This window comes from Arachis duranensis, chromosome 9 (genome assembly GCF_000817695.3).
Source record: "Arachis duranensis cultivar V14167 chromosome 9, aradu.V14167.gnm2.J7QH, whole genome shotgun sequence".
Taxonomy (NCBI): Eukaryota; Viridiplantae; Streptophyta; class Magnoliopsida; order Fabales; family Fabaceae; genus Arachis; species Arachis duranensis.
In genome coordinates this window covers 112,022,749-112,034,754 of record NC_029780.3, presented here as the reverse complement: position 1 = coordinate 112,034,754, position 12,006 = coordinate 112,022,749, and the positions used below count along the sequence as shown (strand labels likewise).

General features: G+C 32.7%; 3 protein-coding genes across 3 annotated transcripts in view; all 3 read right to left on the bottom strand.

Annotated features, from left to right (window-relative positions):
* Nucleotides 1–5,443: 5,443 nt before the first annotated feature.
* Nucleotides 5,444–6,082, bottom strand: LOC107467377 (uncharacterized). Its single transcript, XM_016086458.3, has one exon. It carries the CDS (start codon nucleotides 5,999–6,001, stop codon nucleotides 5,567–5,569), a length of 435 nt encoding a protein of 144 aa, XP_015941944.1. The 5' UTR covers nucleotides 6,002–6,082; the 3' UTR covers nucleotides 5,444–5,566.
* Nucleotides 6,083–7,328: 1,246 nt separating this feature from the next.
* Nucleotides 7,329–7,945, bottom strand: LOC107467376 (uncharacterized). The gene has a single exon (XM_016086457.3). The coding sequence runs from the start codon at nucleotides 7,883–7,885 to the stop codon at nucleotides 7,439–7,441; it is 447 nt and encodes a 148-aa protein (XP_015941943.1). The 5' UTR covers nucleotides 7,886–7,945; the 3' UTR covers nucleotides 7,329–7,438.
* A 368-nt stretch (nucleotides 7,946–8,313) lies between these two features.
* LOC107467378 (ABC transporter G family member 7) overlaps nucleotides 8,314–12,006 on the bottom strand; it is a 5,972-nt gene continuing 2,279 nt past the window's right edge. The window contains exons 6-12 of the mRNA XM_016086459.3: nucleotides 11,772–12,006; nucleotides 11,243–11,374; nucleotides 10,536–10,756; nucleotides 9,900–10,112; nucleotides 9,681–9,765; nucleotides 8,931–9,225; nucleotides 8,314–8,859 (exon numbers count right to left, since the gene is read on the bottom strand). The exon at nucleotides 11,772–12,006 is cut by the window's right edge and continues 33 nt beyond it. Coding sequence (XP_015941945.1) covers nucleotides 8,849–8,859; nucleotides 8,931–9,225; nucleotides 9,681–9,765; nucleotides 9,900–10,112; nucleotides 10,536–10,756; nucleotides 11,243–11,374; nucleotides 11,772–12,006 — 1,192 coding nt within the window. The 3' untranslated portion in view covers nucleotides 8,314–8,848. The remainder of the gene's footprint in view (nucleotides 8,860–8,930; nucleotides 9,226–9,680; nucleotides 9,766–9,899; nucleotides 10,113–10,535; nucleotides 10,757–11,242; nucleotides 11,375–11,771) is intronic.

The window sequence follows — 12,006 nt, the reverse complement described above, 5'->3', positions numbered from 1 at the left end:
GACAGAAATTATTCGCAAAATTCCCGGAAAGCTAAACCGAAAACTCATGGAAACTGGATTGGTATTTTACATTTTAATTTTATTTATTTATTATACTTTGAAGAAGTGTGAAAGGAATAATGCAAACAGTAGGATGCATTGGGAAACTAGGTGTGAGGCTTGCTTTCATTACGAATCTCCGCAGATTCCTTTTCAATGGATATTATCTATGATCTCATTACTTTTGTGCACCGAAAACAATTTTTTTATAATCACTTATTTTCAGATTTCAAATTTACTTAATTATTGCCCTTTTATTATTTCATAGTATGAAGTACAATCCATACTACTTTATAAATTTTACGTCTTAATTATAAAAAAATTGTTTAATGTAAAATAAAAATTGAATGTGATTCTTGTTGTAATTACTATTATATTATTATATATTATATATTATTCTCCTTTTCCATAAAAGCCTTATTCGTTGCTCTTTCTCCCTCACTTTTCTTTTGATAAGATTCTTTTTCTTCTCTCAAGTCTGAAGGATATGGTGATTGGTGGGTATGCGGTTAGACAATACCACTTGACTTCTTCGATAAAGACACATGGTGCGTGTGACCGATAATTTTTGTATTATATTTTTATATTCCTTTTGTAAGAAAATATATACACAAAAATAATATATAATGTTGTTCTATATAATTTGTTACCATCTAAAAAGACTTTATTATGTTTTTATTTATGATACTTTAACTTATTTATGAATGATTATGCTGCGCAGCTTCGGTCTCATCCATTGGCCAATAATGGGTTCTCTTTCTTTTTTTGTCTGCATTTTGTAGGGTGCACAAACAACCGACGCGAATTTGAATATATTATTGGAACTTGCATGTCAATGCAACTTGCCATTTTTATATGCATAAATAGTCTATAATATATAGTCTAGGAAAGAGAACAATTTTTGTTTTATGGAGCAATTCTTTTTTACCCTCTTATTTTACAGAAAATGAAAAGCAAATAATTAAGCTAATGGAGTTATATGAGTCCTTTAGTTCAAGAGATATAAATTTGAGTTTAGATATTAATAATATTAAAGTTAAAGACAATAAAAAATATGGCGATTCATGCGTTCAAAATATATCACGAGATTTGGTTCATGAATCAAAAGCCGAGTAATATCATAAATCAATCTATTCTTAATATATAAAAGTATATACACAAGTTTACCCACATTATTTTTAAGTTATTTTTCTCTTTCTACTAATATCATGTTAACAACATTGTTTACTTAGCAAAATTTTAGAATCAATTACTATTTTTTGTTAAATCAACTATTATTTTTAAATTAATAAAAAAATAAAATATATAAAAAAATATACCACCAATAGAAATATATGCACCCGATAATTAATTTATTTATTTTTATAAATAATTCATTAAATATAATAAATATTTATTCTTTCAAATGTCATAATAATCTATTAATCATAATAAATTTTACGTTACAAATCTATTCAAATTCCATATTATTTGAACTACTTATATAAGTCTCTTATTACTATTTCTTTAAATAACATCAAATTTAGCACAAAAAATTTATTTTCACACTACACAATATCTCAAACTTACTCAATGGAGCATAATTCTTTAGACAATATCATCAAACAAACACAATTGGTTTATCAAAGTTTATGTGGTTCGTCGATAAAAAACATTAACATCCACAAATAAAGAATAATTTCTTTACTTAGAAATGATTATATTAGATGAAAAGGTACAAAACAAACATATTTATTGTATTTTTAAATTGAACACTTTCTAATACTATTTTGAATTTGTATCACTTGAGACATTATTTGACAAAGTGGATCAAAGAAAAATATTAACAAGTAATTTCACTTTATACTATTTCAATTATTCTTATTAAAATAACTTATTTTAAAAAATTATATTTTTTGTTCTTTTTATTGTAGATGTCATTGGAAAATTACATGGACATCAAGAGATTAAGGAGAAAGAAAACTATATAAATTCAAGACATATCTTCGGAAGAAAAACATACATGCAAAGATGGAACAAACACAATAGAAAGTGCATACAATTCAACAATCCATAAAAAATATACCTTCACAAAAATCTACGATAGAAATAAGAAAGCAAAAATTCTAACAATAATCAATAAAGAAAAAGGAGGACGAGTGCCACATAAGAAGACTAAGTCCATCAACGAAATCAAATACAAAAACAAACCAACAAATACTTTATATAACTCTAACATCCAAATTTTTTATACTCTAGATTATTTTAAACAAAATACATTTTAAATTTAACTTTAATTTATACATATTTAATTATATAAATATGGTCATTTTTAATATTTATTATAAACTATTATTAATTTATCGTTGGCACATCGCGTGGGTTCATTTTAGTTGAAATTGAATTGTAGTAGTAGAGATTCAGAGAGATTACTCTGACTTCACACGTAAGCATTGAAATGAAACATGTTTTCTACGGGGAAATTACGCCAAAGTGAAAAACTCTAGTATTAGGTTCCAATTAAATACTGCCATTATTAGTCATGGTCTTGGTCAAAATTTTGGTTAGGAACATTGAACATGCTTGAAAGCTTGATACCTGGCTTTCCAATTTCATAATCAATTAAATTATAATTTTTTAAAAAATTATTTAAATATTTATAAAAAAATAAAAAATACTTTTTTATAATAATAATTTTTTATTATATTTTTTTAAAATAAACACTTTTAAAACGATATATAATATTATGACGATGCAGCATAATAATAAAGTTCTAGAGTAGATGGTAGTTTTTCTTTTTCTTTTTTCCCCTAAATTCAAACTATGTATGTTACTAGGTTATTAATTATCTAGGTGTTAGTGTTATTATTTGATTGTTAAGATGTCATGCATGCATGTTATTCTTGTAATTCGATTTACTTTTCTTTTTTTCTTGGGTCAAGTAGATTGGACAACCTAACACACACTACATGGATATTATGAATTCTTTAAATAATTTTCAATCTCAGCTGAGATTCGAACCCAGGTACAACTTACAAGAAGCATATGGATATGCCATCCGTACTAGGCCTCGGCTGCACAGATAGGAGAACTGAGATAACATACAAATAGATTGTTTTTTGTTTTTTATTTTTGGGTCATGAATTGTTTTTTATCTTTAAGATGTCATGCATGCACGCTATTCTTGGTCACATCCTCAATTCTCATTCAGATTTTTGGTCAATTGGGCCTGTTAGCCCATCATCTTTGGGCCTAAATTGTATTGGGATAGACCCTATTTATATAGCCCAAAATAAAGATAATGTTTCTAGTCCAATAATAAAAAAAGATAATGTTATTAATAAATTAAAAAAGAGAAAAAGATATAAAAAGGAAGTGAAAAGAAAAGACAAGACGGTACTGAACAGAGAAAAAGATTCCCATTTGACTATTGAGTAGTGAGAATGGCTGATAAGTCATGATGATAAAACCCGCCATCACCCAAATATAAGAAAGGTTCCCGAAAATGACGAAGAAAGTACTTTCCTATTTTTTTCTTTATAAAAGGAAGTGTTTTCATATCTTTTGGGGCTCATAACTCATAACTCAGGTATTGAGTAAACAATACAATGCATGTGTTCATTTCCCAAAGTTTACATGCTATCTAGCTAGCTTACTGTTCAGTACGGCCTCCCCATCTTTCACACCACTCATCACATTCATTATTTAGGGACCAGTAACTAACTACTTTAATTATCACATAATCACTGGTTGGGAACCAACATTGCAGGACACTTCCTAAGATTAGTAACTTTACTTATTTCTTAATCACAAGTATCATCAATCAAGTATTTGGAATGAATTGAATATCATGCATGCAAGATAGCATTATAATGAAATTTACCATGGGGTAGTTAATAATAAGGGGAGAAAGGACAAGGTAATGAGAGTGTTAGGGTTAGGTAACAAAGAACAAGTTGTTAGATGGGGTCTGATGTAGGGGGAAGGATACATATATCTGTGATGCAAAGAAATGCAACTGGGACAGCTATTCTGCTGCACCATTTGATTCACTACTCCTACTCTCTAAGAATTTGTGCCACATACATAATAATGTTAAGGCCTTCCAGCTGTTTTGATTAGATATAACTTGGCCTCCTCATCACTAGTGTACTATAGTGTCATGGATAGAATAATGATAGTGTAGTCTTAGTCTTCTTCTAATCAATTTCAACCATATCATCATTATATATAATTCAACTCAAGCTAGCTTCTACTGCCCCAAAATCTTCATCTCAGCCTGCCTTTAGATTTCCATGTCCCCAAAATATCCTTAGCTTCTTCCTTTCTTTCTTTATTATTTAAACAAACCCCACCCTTCAGCTTTCTCACACCTCATTGGCTTTAATCAATTTCCTCGTACCAGATCTCACTCACACACACTCTCTCTTCAGGAATACTCAAAACCCTAGCTAGTAGCTAGGTTAATTCTGTTTGAGAATAAAATACCCTAGACACACAAGATATGCATGTTTGTGTTTGTAACCAATGATGATAATACTATCATTGTTGTTGTGATGAATGGAGGGGGGAGTAAGAAGAAGAAGGGGCTCACTTCAGTCCAGTCCGAAGCAGTAGAAGAGGGCTGAAACACAGCTGCTGACTCGTCGATTCAAGAGCACACTATCATGGCGGCATGGTGTGATCCTGATCCGACGATGCAGGAGCTGTTGTTTAGTCCTCGCTGTTGTGTCTTGGACTGAAGGGGCCTCTTCCATCTCATCTCCCATCCACCATTTAATTTCTGAAAGATAAGTATATTCATTCGTTCATATCTTTATATACATGTACAACAAGCTAAAAAAGTACCAAAAGTAGTGCACTAGTACTGTGGTTAATTCCAATAATTTTCTGGATTATTCTAATCAATTATGTGTGTATCTTTTGACAGCAAAAAGATAGAGAATCAGAACAACCTTGGAATTGCTAATAACTAGCCAAGTTGCTTGTGTTGCTCATGAATAATCATGATCAATCATCCATCATTGTTTCTGTGCATGCATGCTAATCATATATCAGTAAGGACCTAATAATACATTCTTTCTATCAATCTTACACTATAAATTTTCTCATTTATATCGATTATTCATCCATCTTCTAATACAACATTTCTCAAGTTTAAGAGAAACTAATTACTTAAGTTCATATCTAATGAAAGGATTAAGAGAAGGCTTTAATACAGTTTTGTCAAGGATCCAACTAGTTCAATACAAGTCTTTCAATTGTTGTCTCATATATATATGTTGCTGCACCACTATTATACATTCTAGACTAGACAATATATTACCACATTTGGGAAGTTTTTTGTAAGAAATTGGAGAGTGCCTGACACAGTTATATGCAATTATTAGACATGAATAAGTGTGCATAAAATTAGGGACACTCATGATCTTATAATTTTGCTTTCATATACCAAATTAATATATATAGTATGCTTCCAAAAATATATACAACCACAAATATTTCTAATCTATAAGCACTAAGTACTAGTTGTATTGTATGAATGTATCTAATGGATCCCAGGAGAGAAAAGAGAGTTGGTAAAGTGAAGAAGATGGAAGAAAAAAAGAGCAGCAGAAGTTGGAAGAGAGAGAGCAAGAATAGCCATAGCTCCAAGAGCGAAACTTGGCCTTGTGTTCATCAACTGTGTCTGGAGAAAGGCCATGGCTTCCAACACCATGGAGTCATAGCTTGTGTAATATTGTTTCTCCCAATCCATCCAATCAGAAGGTGCCTCGTAGTTCCTCTCAATCATCTTCATCTCATGGATCCTCTTCCTCAGCACTATCATGCTCTCATCCACCAATCTACCACCATAGTAGTTGTTATTGTTGGTATCATTATTCTTCCAACATGCCATAACTATCACTGAAGATTTCCCTAATTTCCTTCCATGAAAATATGGTGCTGATGAGGAATAATTTATCAGAGAAGTGGATTGCATTATCTTAGGATATGTATGTGAAACTATGAAGTGGATTCAATTCCTATGATGATGATATTTATAATAAGCACAGTTGGGCAGTAATTGAATAATTGAAAGGGAAGTGTAAATTAAGGATCTGATCTTAATCTTAATTAGAGAAGAAGCCAAGCTAATTAAGTAATGTGGCGGAACCGTGTTTCTTTTATTTTTTTTATTGACAGGTAATTAACATCTGCTTCAAACCGCGTCTCTCTCTATATGTGGCGGCCTATTGGAAAGTGACGCGTGTCCCTCAAATATAATAACACCAGGTAATAATCAGTCCCTGTTATTATAAGGTGCATTGCATGAATAATAATTCTTGTCACAAGTAAGAATCTGATGATAATATAGGTGAGATATTTGAATTATGTGCATAATATAGCACGAGATGAAATAATTAAAGTAATGGAAAAATACGAAGAAGGTATAGAGTGTGGGGCAAAGGAAGAAGAAAAAGTGATGGAGCGGAAATAAAAGAGGGTTGACCTTTAACATTAATTGTTAATATTAGTAATAAACAAAACAAAGGACGGCCCTTTTGTTTTTATTACTATCTATTTCAACGTTGCCTCAACTGTTTCTAATAATCTAATAACAATATATATGATTAGGAATTTTTCAAATAATTATTTATTATGGGCAACGCCGACCTAATGGTTAACATGTGAGTCTCGGTTTATGCATTTTGCATGGAACCTGCAGAATACATATAATAATTTCAGATATAATTATATATTCTATCCATATAATTATGTATTTATTTAATTTTTTATTTATTAGTAATTTAATATTTGACGGGGTCATCCCTTGCAAGGCTTGTAACTGGAAGTGTCATCATTTGGCCTTGAATTTTGAGGAAGAAACAAAGTTTGATTCAAAAAGCAGCATAAGATTAGGGTTACAACTAAACATTATTTTGCAATTGTGTCTAGAAAGATTGACATTGTCAACAAAAAGTTGTAGTTAAATAATAAATACAAACGAAACGGCACGTATAGAATGGGTACCAAGAAATTAAACTCAACAATCTAGAACGAACATCAGAACCACTCTTCTCATGCATCTGTCTCGTGGAGCTATGATGATATATAATAATTAATTAATCTTAATTAATTAATTACTTGCCAACTATATAACGGCGTTATAGACAAGTCGAACCAATTTAGTTTTCTTATACGTTTCCTTTTTTAATTAGGAACCTTGAGTATAGTATCTAGAAGTTCCACTTCTAGAATTTAGCATGTGTTTTTCTGCTACTTCTTGTTATAATCTTAAAGTGCCAAATGATTCAACCTACTATCAGTGTCTCTAATAACATGACATTTATTTATTTCTAAGATCTCATTATCATCACATGTAACAGTAGTTGAGCATCGAAGAATTTAATCCTATATAATATATCTGGTTGAAAGATTACATGATTGGGTTGGCTAAATAATGGACGAGATTAAAGAGTAGTAGTGAAGCTGAGGTTGACATGCTTAGCATAAGCAGAGCGATGATGGCGAATGCGAAGGAAGGTCTAGTGTCCATTAACATTCTCTGTAAGAATCCAACTGCCTCACACACATCTGACTCATAGTTTGCAAAGTATTTCTTCTCCAATTTGCTCATCCAATCAGAAGGAGCTTCATTGTTGTTATTTTCATCCATCTCAATCTCCCGGATTCTCCATCTGAGAGTGATCATGTCCTCATCCACCAACTTCCCATCATTGTAATTGTGGTGCCCGTATGATGATGATGCACATATAAAGCTCCTCCTATTAGTGTGTGAAATAAAGGGTAGTGATGAATTGCGCCGTGGAGGAGGAGGGAGTGATGGAAGGCCAAGAGAGCATAGACAAGTTCTTGATTGCATTGTTTTTTTAGTTTGTATAGTGGATGGACGTTATTATGGATATGATATTATGATGTGGCCAGGTTGTGTGTATATATATATATATTGTTGATGATGCAGCGTAAGGGAATTGAAGGACGTTGGAGTGAAGTTAGGGCGAAATATACAAGTTGTTTTCCGAGAAAGAGCCAGAGGAATGGGTAGCAATCAATAATAATACATACGTATACGTCACACCGCATATTTGGAATAAAGGGTAGCGTGCTGCGTGCGTGTTTCCTTGCTTCTAAGAAGTAAGAGCCTTCTCTCTTAAGTCTTAATCTTTCTGACGTTGTTTGGCGTATTATTGCTTCCTATAATCAACGTAACACAATGAAAAAATCTTTTTAAAAAATCTGTTTGGAAAGACAAATCCTAATAATGATAAATACACACAATAATAATAATAATAATAATAATAATAATAATAATAATAATAATAATAATAATAATAATAATAAGAAGCACACTACTGACACTAGGAAGCCAACAAAATCCACTAATGCAATCGAAAACAAGTCATCAATTAGGCCTAAGAACGAACGATTAGGAATAACTAGGCTTCCACCTCCCATCAATTAGGCACATGTTAAATTGTTAATGCCACCCTAAGTTCATAAACAGAAAACCTTTACTCGCTTGGACCTTTACGTATTGTTAATCACAGTAATATTCACATTCAACAAAACCCATTGCATGGATGACTTCGACATATGCTTGTTATTGAATGGAGAACAGCTGGTAAAATCGAACATGATACAGCTCAAGAGGCCAAAATTCACTCTAATTTTTCTTTTTATTTTTACAAGTAAAGACCTTCAAGAAAAGTTGACTTTTTGTATGTTCGATAATCACATCCTGATTGTGTGTGGTCCATGTTTATGGGGAACGGCTTAGGGCCTCAGTGACTGCAGGAGGCCATCCTTTGCAAAGATATGTATCTCTTTACTTAGTACCTGTATTGTATAAATTAATAAATAGGTGGATATCTGATAAGAACAGCATTAGTGCCCAACTGATTACAAACCTTCTAAGACAAATGGACCAATAGGATCCACTTCAGGTGACTCAAGAGGCTGGTTGGATCCATCTTGGCTGACAGGTTGAGATTCAAGTGTCTGATCAACTTGTTCAGGGTTTAATTCCTCGAGTTTGAAGTGTGTTTTGTTTTGTTCAAGTGGGATTGGCTCAAGTTGCTGGAATTTAGGCTTGTTTTTCTCAAGGAGAAGGTAGGTGGTGCAATACCAGAAGAACAGTATTCTATTTTGTGCTAACACTGTATCACTAATCCTACTTTTTCCAAAGGAAAGGCGCTCAAGTGCCTGCAAAAGACATTGAGGGAAGGGGAACATAGAAAGAGGAAATTGAATCAGCATTCAAGATAGCAGATCCCATTAAATTACCATCTTTCCACATATTCTGAAAGTAGAAAATCAGATAACTACATGGTAAATTTGTGTGAAAATATCTTCCACAAAAATAGTTATGCACGAAAAGTAGACAATAGATCACAAGTTAATTTAAACACAACTGAAGCGGAAATGATCAAATGATGGCAATATTAACAAGAGTATCGACATACTAATTCTAGCTTAAGTAAGAGATGAGGTGAAAGCAAATGCACCACAGCTATTGGTATTGTTCTACCATCAGATCAGTTTAGAAAAAATTCCCCCCTCACATCCTTTTTCAAATCCAAAAGTTACCATGTTGTCAAGCTTCCCTTTGCGTTTATTTTATTTTTCGTTACTTGAAAAAAATTTCTCTCTATTGTCACCTGTTCTCCAGTTTGAATGTCAAAAGAATTCTGATGCTCAAATTGAAGACCGCTAAATTCATTGATGCAAAGTCCTTGGAAGGCCCTGAAAGTGTGCATGAGTCAATTAGAAAGACATAGTACCATTAAAAAAACCAATGCTTAACTTTGGTAAGATTTTCAGCTCTGTGTTTCTGGTTTATGGAACTCTTCTAACATCTAGAATCAGAATGTGCTTACCATCTAATTAGAGAAACGCTGGGAATCCAACGGAAGATGATGGGGGTATTCTCAGGATTGACATAGTAGCCTCCAAATACAATAAAAACTGTCATAAGAGATGGGCCTACCGCCATTGCAGCTTCGGTGGTTGGAACCATAGCACCAACAGTGAGACCCATTGCAGATGCAGCAAAAGACTCCATGGTGACAATTCCACAGAATTTCCCAAATCTAAAATGTAAAACTTGTAAATCAACAATATATAAGTTCGAAAGAAAACTGAAATAAAGTGATCCAAAGAACAGAGGCAAAAAGGGAAGTGGAAAGAGAATGACAGAGACTAAACTTCTGCGTCTCTATTCCCTACTCCCCAGAATTCAGCCTTTTTTTTTTCCTCCATAAAATTAAGACAAACAAAAATTCCAGAGAAAAGGGTAGAAGATGTTATTTATTGTCTACAAAACATTCATTTATCACTTATCTCAATGTATTAGCTTTATAGGTCTTCTATAGTTTTAAGGATAAATGGTTCAAGTTATGGCCTTTAGGAAATCATGGAAACTTCATATGTGGGGAACCACTTATTTTAACAACCTATAGGAAAGAGTACTTTAGATAAATTTTCCCTTTTTAAGGCTCTATAAGGAAATTGACCTGAGCAAAGTAGGATGAAGACGAGCCATTGGGTATAAAACAGCACCAAACATCAATGGAAATGAGGCTCCAATCGGAATCTCTGCTAACAATTTTGAGAACAGATAGGGACCCAAAGAATAGGAGCCTTTTGCACGTTCTCTATCAACAATGGCGCGTTCCTTTGGAAATACACCAACAGTCTTTGTGAGAGCTGCCATAGCTGTATTTATTGCGGCTACCTGAGAGTCCATCCATGTAATGAAGCAAACGAAACTTTGTCCAATGAAACTTTCATTTAAATAGCATAACAAAAATATGAAAGGTTAGTCACCTTTTCATTACTATATCCTTCCTATTATGTTCAATTTGTTTTGACTAGATTATATGATTTTAATATCAATAAAAAATGATTTGCTAACATAGGAAGAAAAGGGTTCGTTTACACAGGTTGTTTATTATATAGAGTGCACAAAAAACCCAAACAAAGAAACATGTGTAAACCAAAAATGAGACTTAGTGTACAAAAGTTTTAGTACATTTTTTTCCACTGTGTTGATATAGCTGAGGCATAACCCATCACAGAAGATCATGCTAGCATGTTGATAAGATTTTCTCCAATTTAACCAGGACATAAATCAACTATAACAATTAACATACAAACATTTCAAAATTGTTTTACAAGGTCAAATGAGAAACAGGTTACATGAATCAAGAACATCACAAACCTGAAGTAATCCCATTCTGTCTTGTATTGAAGTCTGGGAATTTCCCATTCTCCAGAAAACTGAACCGAAGATAATTGCTGATGCTATTGACATCCTTGCTCGAACTTTGTTTGTTGGTACATCTCGGGAAGCCTAATCAGCCAGAGAATCAAGAATAAAGTAAAATGAGAAATATAAGTTTCACTCTCCTTACAATCTGAAAGAAATAAACTACTTGTACAAACACATCTTCTCTGTGCCCAAAACAAAAAGAACAATCCAACAGTTACACATACGATGAAGAAATCAAAACAAACGTGATACTGTTGAAGCTAAAAGCAGATTGGAAATTAAACAATTAAACTGCAGCAGACACAAGATATATAAACAACATTGGATTGCCAGTTTTATGATTATGTTTTGCCAAATGTCTTCAGCGAATCTTGCAAGTCTTTTGTTAAGAAACATCATGACAAAAAATTCAAAAACGAAACTTTATTCAGGCCCTGTTTCTAATGACTAGCCAGACAATGAAAAGAAAAAGGCAGACCTGCATCCATGCTCGCCTAAGAAGCAACCAAAATTGCTTCCACCAACCTCCTTTCTTCTGCACAATAGTCCTCCTACTGATTTTCTTTCTACTTTTTGAGAGCTCATCTACAGTAATTGGAGTTGCATATATTATAAAAGATGTAGATAGCCTTTGCGAGAATGACTCGACAAGACCATCGATCCTTTTTCGAGAGGAATAAACACTATCAGCAGAACTGTAGTCTACAGATATA

Excerpts from the sequence above, each read along its gene's own strand:
- LOC107467377 (XM_016086458.3), bottom strand. The coding sequence starts at position 6,001 with ATGCAATCCACTTCTCTGATAAATTATTCCTCATCAGCACCATATTTT.
- LOC107467376 (XM_016086457.3), bottom strand. The coding sequence starts at position 7,885 with ATGCAATCAAGAACTTGTCTATGCTCTCTTGGCCTTCCATCACTCCCT.